The following is a 22864-nucleotide window of genomic DNA, read 5'->3' as shown; positions in this document are numbered from 1 at the left end:
CACCACAAGGCTCTCAAGTTGTGGTGATCATTGAGATTAGCTGCAACTGCTATATATATATATATATATATATATATATATATAAAAAAAAAAACCTCTATGCTTTCAAGAGTCAAACCTACATATCCCTGATAAGGATACAGTCCATATGGTCTCCTTTTCTGCACTGTTTACTGCTTCCATTGGAATTAATAAGGTAAATAGCAGCTAGGTGCTGTGAATCAAATGCCCTTAATTAGGAGATCATCAACAAATGTGACCAACTCTATAAAGTATTTAGGCATACACAACACCAAAAAGGGAGGACATCAGCAATGTTCTTAGGAAAGCAATTGTTGCTATCCATCAATCTGGGAAGGGTTCTCAGGAGATTTCCAAACAATCTGGAGTCCATCATTCTGCACAAAGGGAAAACATTCAAGACACTTGAGCATCTTCCCAGATGTGGATGCCCCAGCAAATTCACATCAGACCGCGCAATGCTCGGGGAAATTGCAAAAAACCCAAGAGCATGTTAAAAGTTCATGACAGTTCAATTAGAAGAAGACTGAAGAAGTTCGACTAGTCTGACAGGGTTGTTAGGAGAAAAAATATATTCTAAAAAGATGGCAGCACGTTTAAAGTTTGCAAAGTTGCATCTGAACAAACCACATGACTTCCGGGACTATGTGCCCTGGACAGACGACCAAAGTGGAGATGGTTAGCCACAATGCCCAGCGCTACGCTTGGTGAAAAGAACATATCAGCAAAAATGCCGCAAACCAACTGTTAACCACAGTGCTGGAGGGGCGATGATTTGGCCTTGTTTTGCAGCCACAGGACCTGTAAACCTTACGGTCATAGATTTGAGCACAAACTCTGTATACTATTTTAGAGTCACATTTGAGGCCATCTATTCAAAAGCTAAAGCTTGACCGAAACTGGATCATGCATCAGGACAATAATCCCAAGATCACCAGCAGATCTACATAAGAATGACTGGAAAAGAGAAATATCATGGTGTTGCAATGGCCCAAAGTCCAGACCTAAAACCAATTGAAATGCTGTGTCGGGACCTTAACCCCTTAAGGACGTGACCCTTTTTTTGTTTTTCCCTCCCCACTTTTAAAAATAATCAAAACTCTTCTATTTATCCATCAACATAGATGTCTGAGGGCTTGTTTTTTGTGGGACGAGTTGTATTTTATACGAGTTGAAAGCGCTGCGGAATAAGTTGGCGCTATACAAATAAAGATTATTATTATTATTTTTTAATGGTACCAAGTAACGTATCGGATTTACTGGAAAACTTTGAAAAAATTTTAGTTGATTGAAATGGGGGGGAAAAAAAGCAGTTTTTTTATATTTCAGTCGACAAAGTTGTGTAAGGGCTCATTTTTTGCTGGATGTCCTGCAGTTTCTATTTTGGAGAACAGGGTGTTAAAGACAGGGTGAGGAAAAAAAGGCACAATTCTGATGTTGAGTATTTTGTTTTTCTGACGATGCTCACCATGTGGAGTAAATAATGCGTTACTATGATAGATCGGGCTGATATGCTTTTGGATTTTCTTTTATTTAGATTCCTTGATTTTATATATATATATATATATATATATATATATATGGTACAAGTTTTTTTTAACTTGTATTACCTTTTATTTTTTTTATTAATAACTAAACTTTTTTTTAATGATTTCTACATTTTTAGTACCCACAGGGAACATGAACTTGCGATGGTTTGATCTCTCCTGCGGAATGATGCAGTATTACATTATACCACAATCTAACAGGCAATCTATCACGCCACATCACAGGCATGGCTTGCTGGGCAATCTGCAGTAACATGGCAGGCCTAGATATAGCAGCTCAGCTCAGTTATTCAGGAAGTAATGATTCCCCTTTGTTCCCAAAAGAAAATAATACTTTCTTTCTGCCTCACAATAAGGTATTGCCCTCCTTTGTGTCCCCACAAACTATTAATGTCCTGTTTGTGCCTAACATTAATAGTGCCCCTATTCCTCATGTCCTCTGACCCCTCCAAGTAAGAGTGGTCCTCCATGTCCCTGCCCCCCTCCAAGTAATAATAGTCTTCTGTGCCCATGCTCCCCTTCAAAGCCCATCTGCCATGCAGAAGAAAGAAGTTCCGGCCACGACAGAAACTCGCACCGCGTCCGGACAGATGAGTAAATGTCTTTTTTGCCCCATGTCTGCGGGCACGGGTGGAATCCTCTGGGGGATTCCACACTCAGAATCCGAGCGTGCCCGTAGACATGAGGCCTTATGGAGCTCGGAATATGGTGGCAAAAAGCATTTTTACTTTTATTTATTTATTTTTAAGTAGTAAACAAAAAAAAAAACCCGAAAATAATATTGTTGTAGTCGCACTGAGCCACAGAATGAAGATAACATTTCATTTTTACAGCAACATAAACGCCATAAAAGCCAAACCCCAGGAAAATTGGGCAATTACATTTTTTCCTTTTGACCCCAATTAAATTGGCTAATATTTAAAGGGTCTAACAGTAGTATTTATTCTTTTGTTTACTTGAGCACAGTTTATTTCTTGAAACATTACTCACTTGAAGATGAATCTTCTGGAAGCAGTTTCTGCACCGACTGCGGAGCGCCTGTCACATACGGCTCCTCTCCCTGCTCAATAATGGATACTATAGGAGGCTTCATGTGGTCCAAACCTAGAAAAAACATGTTTTCCCATGATTCTTGGCTCATATCCTCCTGCTTACTTACAGCATATATATGTTATTGGGATTCATAGAATCATAGAATGGTAGAGTTTGAAGTGACCTCCAGGGTCATCGGGTCCAACCCCCTGCTCAGTGCAGGATTCTCTAAAAGTAAAAGTAATAGAAAAAAATCACTGCTTGAAGCTGGTTCTCCACAATCATCTGATGAGTAAGCAGGCAATCATTTATTGGTTTCTCTGGGGCATAATCACATTACTGTATGATCGTACAAACTAACACAAAAGGTTCACGCTCATGCATCGACCCATGTAAAAAGGCCTTAACAGGTGATCTTCCTGGTGATTGGAGAATGGCCAATGTTATACCCACCCATAAGTAGGGTAGTAGAGAAGAAGCCAGGAACTACTGGCCAGTTAGTCTGACATCTATAGTTCTTTAAATAATGGAAACTCTCCTAAAGAGGAAGATAGCAGATCACCCAAAAACCAACAACTTGTAAGACCCTAATCAACACGGCTTTACTGAGGGTAGATCATATCAAACTAATGACATTGATTTATGTAACTAGGTGGATGAAAGTGGTGCTGTAAATATCAACGTTCTAGATTTCATACAGCTCCTCATAAACAGTTTGTAAATTATGAGAATTAGACTTAATCTATGAGGAGTCCAGTGGATTTGCAGTTTGTTGTATATCTGAGTGTTGTTAACCCTGTCCCAACACGTGCTGTACATGTATGGCACATGTCGGGTTTCTATGTATAAAACAGGCTTGGAAGTTGAGCCTGCTACATACACGGCGAGTGTCAGCCATCTTTGACAGCTAACACCTGCTAGCAATAGCCAATATCAGAGTTCACATTGATCACAGCTGTTAACCCTTTAAATGCCCTGATCAGCATTTGGGGGTTCCAAACAACACCCTCACAATGAGATCGCAAGTTGCCATTTGGTTGTCATGGCAACCTGAGGCCTTCTGAAGAATTCCAGTGATGCCATGAATTATCGTCTATCAAGGTTGGCCTGTGACACACTTTAAAAATCTGTTGAAAGACTGCCTGTTGAAATATAGTATATAAATGTGTTGAAATACAGTATAATGCAATACTATGGTATTGCAGTATACTGTTTGAGCGATCAAACAAACAAAGGAAAGTTCAAGCTGATGTGGGGACTAGAGAAAAATATCAAAATGAGTTAGGATTTTTTTATTTAAAAAATATATATAAAAATGTAATTTAAAAAAAACTCCCTTTTTCCAGTCACCTCCTAAAAAAATTAAAAAAATTGGTATTACTGCATCCACAAAAATCAAGATTTTTAAAATATCACATGACTAATCCTGTACGATGAACGCCATCAAAAAAGAAATATATGCAATGCCAGAATTGTGCTTCTTTGGTCACCTTGTATCTAAGAATAAACTGAACGAAAAATTATCAGAAAGTAATGTGGTATTAATAAAAACTACAGGTCACCCCGCAGAAAACAAGTCCTCAAACAAATTGACAAAAAAATAGAAAAATTATAGGGATTAAAAGATGGTGACTAAGAGACTTTTATAAGGAGGCAAAATGGTATTGCCATAATCATACTGACCCGCAGAATAAGATAGCATGTCATTTTTACTTCATCATGAGCCAACCCCCCCAAAAAAATTTAAAAAATAATGGCGCAATTGCATTTTTAATTCTATTTTTCCCTGCTTACAAAGTTTTAAAAGTACTCCAGCACATTATATGGCACGTTAAGTAGTACCGTTGAAAAATACAACTCATCCTGCAAAGAACGAGCACTTACAGTACGTAGCTGCGTAACCAGAAAAAAAAGCTATGCTTTTTGGGAGTTGAAGATGGGAGGAAAAAAATAGAAAATTACAAAATGACAAAGGACTGCAGCATGAAGGGGTTAAAGGAGATGTCTCGAGGAAGCAGTGATTTTTTTTTTTTGCCCAGTCCCCCCCATTAAGTACACATTACTAAGCCCCCCTGTAAATGGCATTTCTAGCTGGTTTGTACTTACCGTTCCAGCGTTTCAGCAACTTATAAAAGTTTCCCCAAGATGGCCGCCGGCTCTTTTCCCGTCGCTCGCTGCAGCCCGACGTGCGCGCTCCCGAGACGCTGCCAGCTGTGTCTCCACGGCAACACGACGCCCCGCAGCCGCCGACCGGACCCACCGCAGCCGCCGACCAGTCACCCACCGCCAGGCAGCAGGTAACCGGTGCTAGCCCCCGGCTCGCCAGCGCTACGCTCCCGGCTCCCCAGCGCTACGCTCCCGGCTCCTCAGCGCTAGAGCCTCAGCCCAGGTGAAGGCCCCAGAGCCCAGCGCTAGGCCCCGGAGCCCAGGTGAAGGCCGCGGATCCCAGCGCTAGGTTCCGGAGCCCAGGTGAAGGCTCCGGAACCCAGCGCTGGGCTCCGGGGCCTTCACCTGTCAGTGAACATCACCCCCGACCCATCACTTACCTGGGCGGCTTCTTGGGACAGCTGGACACCTGGGCGGCTTCTCAGGACGGCAGCTCCAGTTTCTGCACCTTCCTCTAACAGAGGAAGGTACAGAATGGCCGCTCCAGCGCGCTCCCGAGCAGTGACAGCTCGTCTGCGCATGCGCAGAAGAGCTGTAGCGGGGAGCACACTGAAGCGGCTCGTGCTGGAAGGAGAAGACCGGACTGCGCAAGCGCGTCTAAAAAAGCAAGCTGCCAGCGAATTTAGACGGAACCATGGAGACGAGGACGCTAGCAACGGAGCAGGTAAGTGAATAACTTCTGTATGGCTCATATTTAATGCACGATGTATATTACAAAGTGCATTAATATGGCCATACGGAAGTGTATAACCCCACTTGGTTTCGCGAGACCACCCCTTTAATGGTAAGTATTCTGGACAGGGACTGGCTACAAGTGATGTACCAGAAGGTTCACTTTGTAATGTTGTAGGTGACAAAGGAAAAAGTAGGGTTGTCTGTTTCCCAAAGACACAAAGGTGTGTAACAGGGTGGTGTCTGTAACCTTACTGCACAAATGGTCAGAACAATGGAGTTCAGCCTTCCCAAATGTAAAATAATGCAGTTGGGGAGGAGGAATCCTCTGAGTATTGTACTGCTAGCTCTCTGTAGTCAGCACTTCAGAAGAACAGGATTCAATGCTACTGATTTCTGACAGTTTCAGAGTCAACACAATGGCCTGCAGCAAGTAATCCAAGTCAAGCTGCACAGCTAGAGGTACAACCAGTAGAAAGAGGGAGATTGTAATCCCACCTGACAATGAGAAAATACAACGGATCCAAAGATGGACTACAAAAATGGTGGAAAGTATCAAACACAAAATGTATCAGGAAGATAACTTCTAGATCTTAAAGGGGTTGTCCCGCGGCAGCAAGTGGGTCTATACACTTCTGTATTACCATAGTAATGCACTTTGTAATCTACATTGTGCATTAATTATGAGCCATACAGAAGTTATAAAAAGTTTTTCACTTACCTGCTCCGCTGCTGGCGTCCTCGTCTCCATGGAGCCCGCCTAATTTTCGCCGTCTAAAATGGTCGAATGGCCAAATTAGACGCGCTTGCACAGTCCGGGTCTTCTGCTTTCTTCAATGGGGCTCCGTGTAGCTCCGCCCCGTCACGTGCCGATTCCAGCCAATCAGGAGGCTGGAATCGGCAATGGACCGCACAGAAGAGCTGCGGTCCACAGAGGAAGAGGATCCTGGCGGCCATCTTCAGCTGGTAAGTATAGAAGTCACCGGAGCGCGGGGATTAAGGTAAGCGCTGAGCGGTTTTTTTTTTATGTCCCTGCATCGGGGTTGTCTCGCGCCGAACGGGGGGGGGGTTGAAAAAAAAAAAAAACGTTTCGGCGCGGGACAACCCCTTTAAGTTGTATATCCTGGTGAAAGAAAGCGTAAAAAAGGAACATAAAACCATTAAAGTGTATCTGCACATTCAGAGGATTTTTTTGAAGAAGCTGCAATGTGTGCAAATGGGGAATAAATTTCTAGCCATTATCTATCCTGCATTTTACATCAGTATTATTCTCTGCAGGCTTCATTTTACTCTGGCAGCATGTGATTCTCCTCCCTGCGCCCATCTGCTCTCTATAGACTTCAATGAATACGTATGCAGCTTCACCCTCCTTCACTTGGTGTCCCGTCTAATTAGCTCTGTTACTATAGACTGATTTCAAATGCCAACAGGTCATGGACAGCAAATTAAAAGGAAGGGAGACTTCTAGGTAGTGGACAGCAGTTTAGATTGATTTTTTAGAATAAAAACTGTTCAAGTCTTCTTTCCCATGAGCGTACATCAGCCAGACGTTTTGACAACTGGCTAATATACGCTGTGATCTGATGCATTGGATTCCAATGCATCAGATTACATGGCCGTATTCCTGAGACGTAGAAGCTCCCGGCCAGCCAATATAACGCTGGTCATTTTTACGTCGGGACTAGAGATGAGCGAACGTGCTCGGCCACGCCCCTTTTTCGCCCAAATACCGCGATTTTCGAGTACTTCCGTACTCGAGCGAAAAAATTCGGGGGTCGCCGTGGCGGCGCGGGGGGTTGCAGTGGGGAGTGGGGGCGGGGGGAGAGGGAGAGAGGGCTCCCCCCTGTTCCCCGCTGCTACCCCCCGCGCCGCCACGCCTCTCCCCGCCCCCCGGCGCACCCGAGTACTTTTCGCCCGAGTAGTGAAGTACTCGAAAATCGCGGTGCTCGATTGCGAAATCGCCCTTACCGAGTACGTTTGCTCATCTCTAGTCGGGACCAAAAGATAGTCCTGGAACTATCTTTTGGGCTGGAATATGTTGGGAGCCCATGGCAGCGGCCGTAGGTGAAAGGGAGTTTAGCAGCATGGCTGCTAAACTCCCTCTCTCCGCTCTCCTCCTGCCGTGCAGGTTCACCTCTCCGCTCCTAAGATCCAGCCCTCTCCCCACCCCTAGTCCATAGCCATCAATGGGAGGAGGCGGGACGGGCTGGTGCTTAGCTCTGTCCCCTCCCATTGCAAAGAACGAGCAGGGAGGAAAGGAGAGGTGAGCCTGCGATGGGGAGATTTGTCAAAAATCTCATCCACGCGGGACGGCCAATCCGTCGCGGCAGAAGCCGGCGCTGCGGCGTGGATTCCCCGGCTGCAGCATGTCTATTTTTTTTCCCATAGAGAGCAGCGTGGCCGCAACAGTAAAGCATGCGGCCAAGCCATTCCAAAACCCGTGGCTAAGTGCCGCGGGTTTTGAAGCTGCACTTTCCCGGCAAAACCACAAACTTTCGAGCGGGATTCCGCCCTGTGAGAACCCAACACTAAGGGTGCATTCACACAGGTGACAGGAAGTCATACTTGACATTCTCGAGCGTGACTTGCATCGCACAGCACAGGGACACCCCATCCGTGTGCTGTGCGATAGACATGCTGCTATTATTGCAAATAGTGGGTTGCATTTTCGCGCTTCTCATAACGTATAAAACTCGCCAGTTAGATGAGATGAACCCCAGGAGATATTTATGCCGGGGTCTAAGGCGAGATTAAAATCTCCCGCTAGTAACATTGTACCCTTTATAATGAAGCAAAACTGAATTATATCAATCAGCCTACACACGGCTTTTTCTTATCGTTCATCATTCATTTTATGCAGGCAATTAAACCAACTATCAGCTCATGTAAATAGGCCGCTGATCTTCGAACGACTGCTTGTTTACTCTGAATGGAAGCGTGCAGCAGGCAGAGATCTCCAATGCACTCCGCCTCCATTACCTGAATGACTATCACGCCTGTGTGAAATGGAGATTGTTGAAGAATAAATTATCAGCACCTGGAGTCAAAAATGATAGAGGTGTCGCCAAACTCAGAGAAGCACAACTGCAACACAACGCTGAATTCTTTTTGAGTTCTGTCACAGCAGCTGACCTTTGTGGTCAGTCAGGAGTATAAGGGTCAGTTTTTCCATAACAAAGGTCTAATCTTTCCGCAAAGTAACAACGTCTTTCCCTGTTGTGTCCATTTGTGTCATAGGCAAATTTGATCAGTTTCCCATCAATTCCCTCCTCCTGATCATTTATGAAAATGTTGAACAACACTGGGCTTAGGACAGAGCCTTGTGGTCCCCCACTTGTGACAGTCTTCCAATTGGATGTGCAGCCATCATGTATGACTACTCTTTGAGTACAATCACTCAGCCAGTTGTGAATCCACCTAACAGTTGCCTTGTCAATCCCATATTTGGTCATTTTTTCAATAAGTATGGTATGAGATACTTTGTCAAATGCTTTACTTAGGTCAAGATATACTATATCCACCACATTTTCCAGATCAACCCAGTCGGTCATTCTGTCATAGAAGGAAATTAGATTAGTCTGGCATAACTTGTTTGTTACAAACCCATGCTGGCTCTGGTTAATTACTCCATTCTCATCCAAGTACTTGCATACATGCGGTTTAATAATTTGTTCAAAGATGTTTCTCGGTATAGAAGTCAGGCTCACAGGCCTGTAGTTTCCTGGGTTCACCTTCTTTTTTTTGAAGATCGAGACATTTGCCCTTCCCCAAGTTTCTCAGGAATCCACGAATCTTCATAGAGTCCGGCGACTGGTTCAGCAGTTACCTCTGCTGCTTCCTTCAGTATGCTAGGATGTAATTCATCTGGACCTTGAGACTTGAATTCATTTAAGTTAGCTAAGTGTTCCGTCACCACCTCTCTGCTTACAGATGTCCTGCATACTTTTATTCCCCCAATAGCACAGGGAAGATCAGTTGATGTTCCATCTACTTTCTGAGAGAAAACAGATACAAAATAGGAATTTTAAAGTTCAGCCTTCTCAACATCATTTTCATCCTGTAAACATCCTATAGCATCTTTCACTTTTCTTTTGATATACCCATAAAATCCTTTTTATTGCTTTTAGCCTTTGCTGCATGCCTCAATTCATTATCAGCTTTAGCTTTTCTGTCACTTGTCCTACAGTTACTGCCGTCCGCATTATATTCCTTAGATATTCCCCCCTATTTCTATTTGATTAACATATTTTACTTCTTTTTTAACATGTGTGTTCCTTTTTAAAAAGTTCTGTGTTAATCCATCCTGGTCTCAAATGCTTCCCATCTTCCTTCTATTAGGGAATGTTAATGATTGTGCTTTGAGATTCTCATTTCACAATATTTCCCAACACTCTTGGACATTTCTGTCCTTAAGAACATTCAGCCATTGGATTCTTCCTACCCTCTTTCTGAGTCCATTAAAATCCGCCTTTCTGAAAACCAACTTTGAGGTCTCAATCTTTTCAGGGCTTCCTCCCCTTGTTATCCAAAATGCAACTATAGCTTGATCACTGCCTCCTAAGGTCCCAGCCACCCTTACTTCCTCAACCATTTTCTTCCTATTGGTAAAACTTAGGTCCAAGATAGCAGATCCCCTTGTTTTCTCTTCTATCTCTTTGAAGATAAAGTTGTCAGCAAGAGCGGATAAGAATTTGTTGGACCTATTACTTTTGCCCGAGATTCCCAACGAATGACTGGATCGGTAAATTCTCCCATGATCACTATGCCGTGCTTTTTTGAGAGCTTGGCCATCTGATGTAGAAAGAGTTCATCCATATCCTCTGCTTGTCAAGGTGGCTTATAGTAAATGCCTACAATAGTGTCCTTTCTGTTGTTCTCTCCTTCTATTCTTACCGAAACAGTTTCTACAGAACTGCCATTCTCTGAAGCTTGAATCTCTGTGGACATGAATGTTTTACTAGCATACAACACAACACCTCCACCTCTTTTTTTAGGTCTATTTCTTATAAATAAGTTGTACCCTTCAAGTCTTGTATTCCAATCTTGTGTATCATGCAAACAGGTTTCTGTATTCGCCTATGACATATTTCTCTTTCTGTTTTAGGAGCTCCAATTCTCCTTGTTTGTTTCCCATGCTCTGTGCATTTGTGTCGAAACATTTTAGTTTGTGATTGGTGTCTCTTGCTCCTCTACTTTCCTTTTGAATTTTTTGGTCTTTGTTCTTTCTTTTCACTTCTAATAGCAATGTTTTCAAATGTATTAATTAGCTGTATATTGTTACCTAACCTTTTACTTCCCTTCCCATATTGTTCTAGTTTAAAGCTCTTCTGATGAGTGTAGCAAGGCACCTGCCAAATATATGCTTACCTGTTTTTGTAAAGTGCAACCCGTCTCTAACAAGCAGCCTATCATATAGGTAATTCACTCAAGGTCTAGAAATCCAAATCTTTGTTGACAGCACCATCAACGTAGCCAGTTGTTCACCTCTAGAATCCTGTTCTAGAATCTTCTTATTTCATGGCCATCCACTGGGAGGATGGATGAGAAGATTACCTGTGCTCCTGGTTCCTTCACCTTTTTTCCAAGGTCTTCAAAGTCCCTGCAGATAGATGCAACGTCCTTTTTTGCAGTGTCATTTATCCCTACATGTATTAGAATGAATGGGTAGTGTTCTGAAGGACTCTTCAGAGTCTTGATAGCCTATCAGACACATCTTTGATTTATGCACCTGGAAGACAGCAAACCCCTCCTGAAGTTATGTCAGCTATGCGGACAGACATCTTTGCTCCTCTTAATAGGGAATCTCCCATAACCACTACTGTCCTTTTCTTCACAACAACAACACTTCTTTTTCTCCATCCAAAAGGACTTTGTAGGCAAAGGCATTTCTTGATGTACCTCTTCATTGTTCTCCTGTGTGAGAACCTGGTACCGGTTCCTGAGCTGTACGGGTGCTGGCTGACTCCTGATCCTCCTGCTTCTTTGGGTCATATGCTTCCATTCCTTTGCTTCTGTAGGTACACTGAACAATTCTTTTCCTTCAACATTTTGAAGACTTTTTTCTGCTCTGTCAAAGAAATCCCCATCTTCCTTAATGAGTTTCAATGTAGCTTTCCTCTCCTAAAGACTTTGCACCTTTTTCTCCAGTAGAGACACAAGCTTGCATTTCTGGCAGGTGAAGTTTGGATTTTCCTCTGGCATGTCTGTAAACATATAGCATTTGTTGCAATTCACCATATCGCTACCCTCCTTTACCATATTGTCAGTTAATGTCCACTTCCAAACTTCTAAAAGTTAAGAATTATAGTGAAGATATATAACCTATAAGTGTACAGCAGCTCCAATCTCTGGTCTGGCGATGTCCTCCAGGCAGCTAGACCCGGGTAATCCCAGCAATCTTCCCGCTCACAATGTTTCTTCACTCTTCCGGAATATGTAAATTATCTCCCTATAACTCCAGTCTCTGGCCAAAGATGCTGGATCTTTGGGCAGTGAAATATCTGATTAGGTTAGATCTCTCTCTCACTCTCTCCTCCCCACTGCTCACTCCCGCAACTCACCGCTCTCCCCCGCCGGCACCCGAATCTTTAGAGACGAGCGGGCAGGTACTCGCATAAGGCACTACTCACTCGAGTAGTTTGCCTTAGCGAGTACGCTCGCTCATCTCTGTTAAGGAGATAAGGTATGCCTGAAGAGGTGTATTTTTAAAGTTTTCTGAGTCATATTGCCTGGATAGATTTGGGTAGCACATTCCAGAGGACTGATCCTGCTCTGGAGATGTCTTGGAGGCAAGAATGAGAGGTTAGGGTTAAAGGGGCACTTAATCTGATTTTGTTAGCGGAGTGGAGGGCAAGGGCTGGGTGGTGGATTGAATTGAGAGAAGCAATGTAGGGTGGCGCGGTGCTGTGGAGAGCTTTGTTGGATTCAACAGTTGAAGAGAAGAAGGCACCAGCAGGGTGCAGGTACTGACTGGGAGGGGTCTTGAGGGATGGCAGGCGATCTATTGTGTTTTGATCGCCTGACCTTTATCTCAGGGATAGGTTAAAAGAACAATGTCCAGGGTTAGGCTATTAGGATGGTCCTAAGACAGGGAGCATTGTATGGCACATGGTTAGAGTGTCATGCTCAGGCCATGATCTTAAAGGGGTTCTGACATTAAAAAAAAAATATTTTACTCACCTTGCCTGGCTAGGACCGATCGCCAGGCATGTCCCCTCCAGTCGGCATCTTTTTCTGTGGCTTGTAGAAGCAGAGCAGGAGCGGTCAAAATGACTGCTTCCGGCTCTGCTCCGTCCGTCAGCCACTTCCGAGGTGAACGGACGGGCCGCCCACAGCAAGCACGTCACAAGCAGTGCTTGCTCTGGGCGGCCCGTCCGTCCTGGCTGAACTCCGAGATTCTGCGCGTGCGCAATGGAGACGCGGCCCGTCCTGACTCTTGTCAGAGGGCACCTCTCCACTGCGCATGCACGCGATCCCGGAGCAGCGCGGCTCGTGGAGGAAGAAGAGGAAGAACAGTGCCTGCCGGGAGATGACCCCCCCCCGATGTCAACAACAACAGGAGACAAGGTAAGTATCATGTTTTTATGCTTTAACAGCCATTAAATCGTGGGTTCCCTGTGTCCATTAGGCAGACCAGGGAACAATGGCTGCTAAAGCACAAAAACATTATTCATGTCAGAACCCCTTTAACCTTAGTGTACGAGAATATCTCTATATATCTGCAGATATAAAATGCACATACTTCAGCCTAAAGTGTTAGCAACAAACAACAACTGCAATGTTGGAGCTGATGAAGTGGTGTGACCCCTTCCTCGGGTTAGCTGTGGTGGAAAAGGTCTCCAAGTTAAAGCCCTTCAACAATTAGCAATTGCAAGGAATCTGAATACTAATCTTTCAGTGTACATGCCGCCAGCGACTGAATGACAAACGATAATTCTTTTGTTGTTTAGTTTAGGCAGGCATAAAACTGAATGACGATCAGGCCATGTAAACAGTTTGTTGTTAATTTACGAAGGACTGCCTGTTTTCTGTGCATGGAGACTGTCGGCTGGAGCGATCTCTGGCCCGCTCAATCTCTGTTCACTGAGCAATCATCGCTCGGCCAAGTGTCAGGCCCTTTTTCCTGTGTATTAGGACCCTTATAAAGGGTTGTCAATCACAAGCAATATACTGTGAATATAACTGCTGAACATCAATATTCTATTGGTTCCCTTCATTCCTTAAGCTTGAGCCCTTTACATTGTTTTTGATACCCATTAACATAGAAATATGAACATCCCATCCATTGCAGGCAGCAGGAGGAGCCGAGTAGATTGATTTATGGGGAAAGGTTCATTTAAACCTTTATTGATTCTGACCAATGGGCGGTCCTGTAAGTGACTGACAGCTATTTGTGTATGACTGTACATAGATTAAAGGCTGTCGAATCAATGATAACTCCGCCCACTGGACCACTTTGGTCAGACTGAGCAAAGGTTTAAATGAATGCAACACAAGTTCTAATTAATCTTTCCCCATAAATCTATATATCAGTCTGCTCAGCTCCTTCGGCTCTAGAACATGGTGCCTGCAGTTTGGACAGTGTGTTCAAACCAACAGATTCCCTTTAACAATGAAGCAGAACATGGCATGCTGTTAACCCCTCTCCTTCCCACTTTGAAAAAATTGTAAGTCTTTTATTTATCCATTGACATAGATGTCTGCGCTTGTTGTTTTTTTCTGGGGTGAGTTGTATTTTTCAATGGTACTAATTAATATTTTTAAAAGTGGGGTGCATTTACAGGGTTAACACCTGCTGATTGTGGCTGTTGTTAGTAGGTGTCAGTTGTCAGAATCTGCCAGTATCCGTCATTTATGTGTTATGTCTTCCAAACGTCCAAACTTAGAAATTCAGACAGAACCCGCATGGCATAGACAGAACTCAAGAACTCAGATAGAATACGGACATGTAGAAACAGACTTCACACTTGACAAACAGCGAACTCAGGAAAACCTAAACGGAACCACAGGACAGAATAGGACTTCATACTCGCGGACAGGCATAAACTAAAGACTGCCGAGCGCACAAAACACTCACCTGCATACCTGCACACCTCGCCAGATGGAATAACTATAGAATATTTAAGGAATTCATTTGTATTTTGGCCAAGATACTTAAGCTTGTGTGCCCACTTCGCGGGTCCTCGTCTCGCGGGTCGCTACACTAACGAGACAACTAACCCCAGTAAAACCTGCCTGCATGCGGTGCGATCATCCTGAAAAGGAAAACCCCACGCTACAACCTAGGGACCTACCTCGTCCTTGATAATGAAGGATCCACAGCAAGACACACTGCACAAAAGGCAAACTGCACAGACACATGGGAACATGACACCGACCACATCAAAACACACACTGAACATGCCCGCTCACACCTCATGTCCGGCCACATGCACAGACACTCAGGAGCATAACACTGTTCACACTGAACATACTGAAAGCTCCATGCAGTAACATAACCCTGAACAAACAGAGGACAGACTACCAGCCACAGCAGAGGAGCTGGTATATATGAGCAGCAGACCTGGGGGATTGGCTGGCTGGAAAAATCCACACCCAACCAGCCCAATTCACCACGCCTATGGAGCTGAGCTACTGGGAAACCCTGTAGAACAACAGATCCCAGCAGAATGCTCTAACAGTATGGAGTGGGATCGACTCCCAATACCCCTCTATACAAATCCTGAATCACAGGACGTAACTACATCCGGTGTCATTAAGGGGTTAATGCAATCTTTCAATGCTGAGCTACCTCTAAATGCAGATGTGTGTTGGCTCTTAAAAATGGCAGGCACCAGTCATTTATACAGCAGCCACAACTCCCGAGCCCTATCCATACATCCTGATGAGCAATTATGTACATATATGCCATTATCTACTGGGGTTGAAGGGAATCTGACACCTAGATTTTTTTTTACTAATTAAAACCGACACACATTTTTTTCCAACAGATTAGAAAAAAAGTACACCAAAAAGTGGAATAACAAGTGATCAAAATAGTTCCAAAAAAACTGCAGCCTGCACCCCCATAAAAGACAAACCCTCAACATAGCTCTATCAGTGAACACAAATTGAATATGGCAATAGCATTTTTTGTAAAACAGCTTTTGATATTTATTAAAAAGGTAGTAAAACAAAAATTCTATAGACATTTAGTACAGCCATAATTGTACCAACTTACACAATAAACATGCCATGTTTACCACACAGAGACTAATAAAAATGACACCCAAGAACCAATGGTTGAGTTTGCTTTCCCCACCCCCACAAAAATGTGTCTAAATGTTTTGCATTCTTTGATATAATAAATTGTGTAATTAAAAGTACAAGTCGTCTTGCATGATAACAGACTGCTGGAATACGTCTGAAAATATGTTAATTTGGCGTCTTACAACACACCAAGATAATTGGATCAATAGGTTATGAGATTTCATGCTTCTCTCAGTAGATCTTATATACACACAATGTTTGTAGAGTAATGCAGAGTCCACAGGAGGTGGAGTCTATCTAGAAGGATGTCACAGGTGTAATTAAATCCAATCCGTTTGTCATTGAGGGATTTGTGACCTACAGCGCCCTGATATGTAAAATATTCATATAGCATCTAAGGTTCTCAGGGTTGTCTACATGTAGATAAAACACTCCATGTGTTGCATTTGATTAGAAATGTTTATGTTTTTGCTGGATGCACCTAATAGCAGACTGACACTCCTCCGCATCCTTCCTGTGCATAAATGGGGTATCTGACGATTCAAGCTTGCCAGCGTGCCGACCAGGACCATAGGCCTAGTACACCAGTTTTAGCAAGTTTCCTGAAGAAACAAGACCTGGGGATGAGGAACACTGTAGGAAATGTTGAGCATGCACTGTACCAGTCTCCTGGATGTGGTCCTTCAAGAATTAGTGTTGATTGGGGTGGTACCAGCTGTGTGTGCAGCCATGGGGAGTTCAAATCCAACAAAAAACATTTGCTTGCACATATTCCGGCCCCCCTGAAGAGCATGTGTGATACACTCCAAGTAATATCACCACAAGAGTTATGCTGAGTGACAAACTGACTAAATTGACTAATACATAAACCCAAGTAAATCACAGCTAGTCAAATTAAGATCACAGGATCACCTGAGGAGAAACAGAACAAGAGTTTCAGACAGAAAGAAGTAAAATGTGATTGTACCCAGCAAGAGAAACCAAGTAATCCTGTGTATATGATACCTTTTAATGGCTAGCAAAAATACATGATGTTAATGCGAGCTTTCGAATCTACGCAGGGTTCCGCTTCTAGCTTAAATAAAATATATCTGAAGAGGCATGCATATTCATACACACATACTTATGACAAGGCACAGACATGGATGTGATTAATTTGCACTTAAAAGAATACTACAACAGAAATACAAACATCTTCAAATAGTCACTAATACAGATGTGAAGGTTTTATGGTCCCTGCTAGGGGGTCACCAGGTCAGCAGACAAAAATAAAAAACAACCAAGGTAGTACTACCTGACTCATACACACTCACTGTCAGTAACATCCCTCTCCTAGAAGAAATAAATATATAAATATTGTAGAGATGCAGTAGCTAGAGTGGCCTGCAGAGGGCCTAGACAAACATTCTGAGACCAGATAGGAAAGGGTTAACACCTATGGGTGGAGCAGGAGCTAGATAAAAGCTCAGCTTCAAACACACTCAGAGGGGAATGCTGGCTGCTAGCCAGTGAGGCGGCAATAGAAACCGCGACAGCCTGCGGTCGGGTTTGGGGACCGTCATGCCAGTCTGAAGGAGGAGGACGCCCTCCAGACACCCCAGACGGGGTTAGTGACCGGGACCCTGTGGTTTGTGAATCCTGTCATATGGACTGTGATGTATGCTGGGCACATATGTTGCTGTGTTATGAAATAAATACTGGTAGTCGACAGATTTAAAGAAGTAGGTAAAGTCTCCTGCAGCCTATTCTACACATGTGGTGCCCTAAGGCGAGTAAACCCAATTGCCACTATATAACACAAACTCATTGTCAGTAATATCCTCCCCTAGGAGGAGTATATATACAAACCCCCATTGTAACATCCCCCCTAGAATGAGTATATATTTACACACATACATATACACACACATTCGTTGTGAGGCTCTAGTACCCTGTTGTACCACCTCCAGCTTGGATACAAGATGTGATAAGGGTATGCATAGAGGCTCTAGTTTCAGGTTGTACAGCCTGTAACTTGGATACAAGATGTGATACAGTCGGGCATGGAGGCTTTAGTATATTGTTGGACCATCTCTAGTTTGGATACAACATGTGATACAGGTAGGCATGGAGGCTCTAGTACCCTGCTGTACCGCCTCTAGCTTGGATACAAGATGTGATACAAATGGGCATGGAGGCTCTAGTACCCTGTTTGACCCCCTCTAGCTTGGATACAGGATATGAAATAGGCGGGCATGGAGGCTCTAGTACCCCGTTCTACCGACTCTAGCTTGGATGCAAGATGCGATACGGGTGGGCATGGAGGCTCTAGTATCCTGTTGGGCCACTTCTATCTTCTAGGGCTTACCGACTGTCATATGCTATGGCTTCCCAGACCATCACACCAGCAATGGGGGCAGTGTGTTGCTCCACAGCAAAGGCAGGATTGAGGCGCTCACCCTTAGGTCTTTTAAATTAAACCTGCATTCATTGCTGAAGACAACCCGATTCCACTCCACAGCAGTCCAGTTTTGTTGTTCATGACACACTGCAAACAGATGGGATGGATGGTGTGCGTTAAAGGCAGTGTTAGACAAAATACATTTCAGCCAATCTCCTGGAAATGGTTCCGATAGACACAGGGTCTGTAACAATGGCACATCTCTGGATGACGGACAATTAAACAATTTGCAGCTGCTTGCTGGTTGATCTTCTCTACTGGTTGTCTGTTGAAGGTGCTCAGAGCCTGGTGTCCTCATGCATCCACTGGTCCCTCTACCTCCTAACAGTCTGGTCAGAAAAGCAAAGGTGGAGAACAATTTGTTGGTAAGACCGTTCAGCTTATTACATCCCAGTGATGCACCCTTCCCAGACTCTGGTAACGGGGTGACATCTCTTCTCTGCGTCGTAGAGGCGTCTAGTGGCCAACAAGCTTTACAAGCGGAAGAAGACGTCACTACACACAAGGAGCCTCCGAGAGCCTCTTATAGGCCAAGGGGGGAACCAGTTTTAGGCACTCAGGGGACAAGACCGTTCATCTAATCACACCACAACTCTCATCATCTTATCTGCCTGAGAGGGAACTGCATGCCGAGTACTGCAGCAACACAACAACTTCCTCCCTACAAGACAGCCCTATTGAAATTCCAGATGACATACTGATGCATCCATATTTTAAACACTCTCCATAGACTTCAATGAGTGTTTTCATTATTAGGGGTTTGCGGGACCCTGTGTTTGACATTATATCACATACCATTTCTGCTGATATTATGCTAAATGTCTTACTTCTTTGTTACTACATGCAACAGAGGGGTAGGCATTCGCATGATGACTTGCAGCTGACTGGAGGCAGAAGACGTCGATGACACCAGTATAGGAGTACTTCAGCAGAAAGTATGCTTCCTAAGGTGTGAATGGGGGTCAAGGCTAGCTCACCTATGGGCCTAGTGGCAGAAATTAGTAGTAAGGGACTGCAATTGGGGCTGCTGTTTAAGGGGGAAATGAAGAAGCTTACCTGAGCCAGGATTAAGAAGATGGCAATAATACACTTCACTGTAGATTGCTGGTGGGCTGCAGTGTGATAAACACAAGGTTGGTGGTCCGGGATCCTAACTTGTGAGGAAACACTAGCATTACTTCATATGGGAGGGGGGAGAGAAGTGATGGCACCTAAGTATGTAGTATAGGTACCAGAAGAGAATCAGCACAGGACTCTGTTTTTGTGATTTTACAGCATTGTGAGCACTTTTTAAAAAGATTTCATGAGATTGGAAAACCCCTTTAAGGCCTCATGTCCACGGGCAAAATAATAATTAAAATCCACATGCGGATCCGCACCCCATAGGGATGCATTGACCACCCGCGGGTAGATAAATACCTGCGGATGGTCAATAAAAGTGAATTTAAAAAATATGAAGCATGAAAAAAAATGGACATGCTCCATTTTAGTGCGGGTCTCCCGCAGGCTTCTATTGAAGCCTATGGAAGCCGTCCGGATCCGCGGGAGACCTAAAATCAGAATATACTCACCTGCTCCGCATCTTCCCTTCTTCGCGGCTTGATCTTCTCTCTGTTGCGGTGGAATCTTTTTTCTTCTGGCTGGCGCATGCGCGCGGCATGCAGCCGGCGGGCCGTGCACATCCGCCGGGCCGAAGAAAGAAGATCCGGCCACGACGGAGAGAAGATCAAGCCGCGAAGAAGGGAAGATCCAGAGCGTGCGGAGAGGTGAGTAATTGCTATTTTCAGCGCTCATGTCCGCGAGGCAGGAGGGACCCGCTACGGATTCTCCATGGAGAATCCATAGCGGGCCTGATTTTCCCCGTGGACATGAGGCCTTAGACCCTAAATATTTAATATCTAATGAAGGCTTTACAGCAGCTATCTAAATGTTTTGGAGTCTCCCAAGTAATCCATCCATCAGCAGAATAAGGCCGGATCACATGGATGAGCACGATATTGTGCTTGCCATGTGTTTTCACGCGGATGCAAGGCATTTTCCATTCAAGAACACCTTGCTTCTGTGAAATTGTGATCCTCAGGCATGTGCTTCACGCTTGTCAAAGGATAGGAAGAGTTTACAATTGGAAACGATGGGCGAGACGCTCCAAAGAACGCCAAAAGCTAGAACATGCTGCGATTTCTTTCCTCGCAGCATCGTTGTGAAAGAAAATCACCCATGTGCCTAAGTCCATTCAGAAAAATGGAATGCATATTTGTGCAACGCACAAAACTCATGTGATATTCTCGCCCGTGTAAATGTAGCTTCGAATGGACGGGCATGGCTACCGTTACGGAACATTCCCATTTTGTGGATTTTGTAGCAGTTTCACAGCAACTTCGTCCCCTTGAGGGTGACTACCCACTACAGTTCTTTTTCACTGCGAAATTCGCATAGTCCCATAGACCCCTGGAGAAAAAAAAAACGCTGCGAATTTCGCAGTAAAAAAAGAATTGTAGTGGCTAGTCACCCTCAATTAGAATGAAATCCGCTGTGGATCTGCAGCAATAACCAAGTGAAAATCCACATCACATAGCGCATATTATGATAAGGATTTGCACCAAAAACGAAGGGCCTTTGAGGGCTCCTTAACACTGGCAATCGCGATATCGCAGCGTGAAAATCACAACTTTTTCCTCTGTTTTTTGAGCAACAGAGCTGCTTTTCCTCACAAATACATAGCTGCCAGGTGCGTTGTTCTTGCACGCTTTTTTCTGACGATTTTGCTGCGATTTATTTCCGTGAAAGTTAATTGGACTTTCTAATGTTAAATCTGCATTGCATCGCACGAAAATCGCAAGCTCCTGCTTTGTGATGCAATAAAAAGAAGGCTCTATAGAGAAACATGGAAGACTTTAAAAAAAACATAAAACACAGAAAGATACGGCATGACGCAACTTTTTTTTTCTCTTGCAACATCGCATGAGTGAAAACAACTCAAACGCGAAGGAAAGCAATGAAAATCATGGGTTTCATAATTCTGCGTTTTTACTCCCTCTCACGTCGCACGAAAAGTGCACGATTTTATCGCCAGTGTAAAGGACCCTCGATCCTGATTCTCAGCAGGGTCCCCTACAATCAATGATGGCTTATTCTAAAGAGAGGTCAAGTAGGCTTTAAAAGACTATTTTTGCAGAGGTTTTCATCATTTTTAAGCAATTTGTTTTTCCCTCATCTGTCTCAGAGCTTCCCCAAAGGTTAGAAAAGCCCTTGTTAATTACAAACCAGGTTACAAGCCGACACAAGTGCTAGACACCGCACAGAAGACCTTCCTCTTTCATGCACACAGTACTCATTAACCACCTGCCCCCAGGCCAGTTTTGGCTGATGTGACCAAGTCCACAGTTTTTGGAATGCTATTATTCATTCACGTGATTCTGAGATACTTTTTTCGTGACCCCTGTTAAGCTATGGTTGGTATGTTTTACATTTGTCCGCGTTACGTCACATCATTTTTTTTTACGTTTTTTGGTTTTTTTTTACGGACGTTGTAAAACTTATAAAGATAGCAGCAAATTTTCAAATTTGAAATAATATTCCCAAACTGAATTTTTCCAGCCATCACATGCCTGGAGCCACGCTGATTGTTCGCTGGATCAAGGACCATTTTACACAGAACGATTATCGTTCAAAAAAATTGTTGGATCATGCCAATTTGAAGGAAAATCGTTCAATAAAAGCCATTGTTTAGTCATTCACATTTTGAAGGATTTATCTGCCAGTATAAGCAGGCTGCATGAGCGAAATCTGTCACCGTTCGCTCGTTCAAGCGACAAACAGACCCTTACCCTGTAATCTCGGCTGTCATTAGATTCCAGAGCTCCTGCACAGTCGGGAGGCCTCTGTGGGGACTCTCGGCAGGAATAGGTCATCAAAAGCTTTTGCCCAGAAAACCCCTTTAAAGCCATTTCTGCTTCCTCTGGAGAGTGCCTGGCTGTCTTTAACAATGGCGCACCGAGCCTCCAATGCTACTTTGGTGGTTTTGAAGAAAGAAATATCATCTTTTCTGTACCAACTGATGAGACTTCAGCTATTTTCAGAATTATTCCAGAAGATTTCATCATTTGCAGCTATTTAGGTAGAACTCTGGGCAAAAACTGAAGATGTGGTTTTACCTGGTCATTTAGGCCTCTAGATCTCTAAAACAAAGGGGGGATGTTTACTAATTACTGGCGATCTAGTAGCTGGAGTAAGGTGTGCCAAATCTATTGAGAGGTGCATCCTTCTTAATACAATGTGGTGCGTCTTTGGCCAGTCCATGTGCCAGAGATAGAAACATACTATGAGCGGCCGTAGATTTGTCCTACAATTTACGCCACCTTCTTGTGTAAATTATGGTAAAGCTATCAATCTGATTTGGCCTCATCCACTATCCACAAGGCCTTGCCAATTTTTAGAAAACTGGTGAAAGTGGCAGAAAAAAGCCAAAAAGTTGCAAATTGTAGTCGAAGCACAAATTGCTTTTTTTTCAATAACAGAACTGTAGCACACGGCCATCATAAATTCCCCTCAAAGTGTTGGTTATCAAAATGCTGTCATTCTGGAGATTTGTCACCAATCGATCTCTTCTCGGCAACAACCAATGCCGACCATGGCAATATGGCAACCATGTGGCACCAACATGACTCACTTGCACAGAAAATAATACAAAACTAGTCTGTCAGTAATACTCTGTGGTCGTGGCCAGTATGGTTCAGCT

The 22864-nt window shown here is 43.8% G+C and overlaps 1 protein-coding gene across 4 annotated transcripts in view; it reads right to left on the bottom strand.

Moving 5' to 3' along the window:
- The window catches only part of LOC136588073 (zinc finger protein 585A-like), a 52352-nt gene that overhangs the window by 4090 nt on the left and 25398 nt on the right, over positions 1–22864 (bottom strand). For all 4 annotated transcript variants that reach the window (XM_066586988.1, XM_066586986.1, XM_066586985.1 and 1 more), the window contains one exon: positions 2559–2672. In XM_066586988.1, coding sequence (XP_066443085.1) covers positions 2559–2672 — 114 coding nt within the window. The remainder of the gene's footprint in view (positions 1–2558; positions 2673–22864) is intronic.

This window comes from Eleutherodactylus coqui, chromosome 13 (genome assembly GCF_035609145.1).
Source record: "Eleutherodactylus coqui strain aEleCoq1 chromosome 13, aEleCoq1.hap1, whole genome shotgun sequence".
In the NCBI taxonomy this organism is placed as follows: domain Eukaryota; kingdom Metazoa; phylum Chordata; class Amphibia; order Anura; family Eleutherodactylidae; genus Eleutherodactylus; species Eleutherodactylus coqui.
This window is presented reverse-complemented; position numbering and strand designations above follow the sequence as displayed.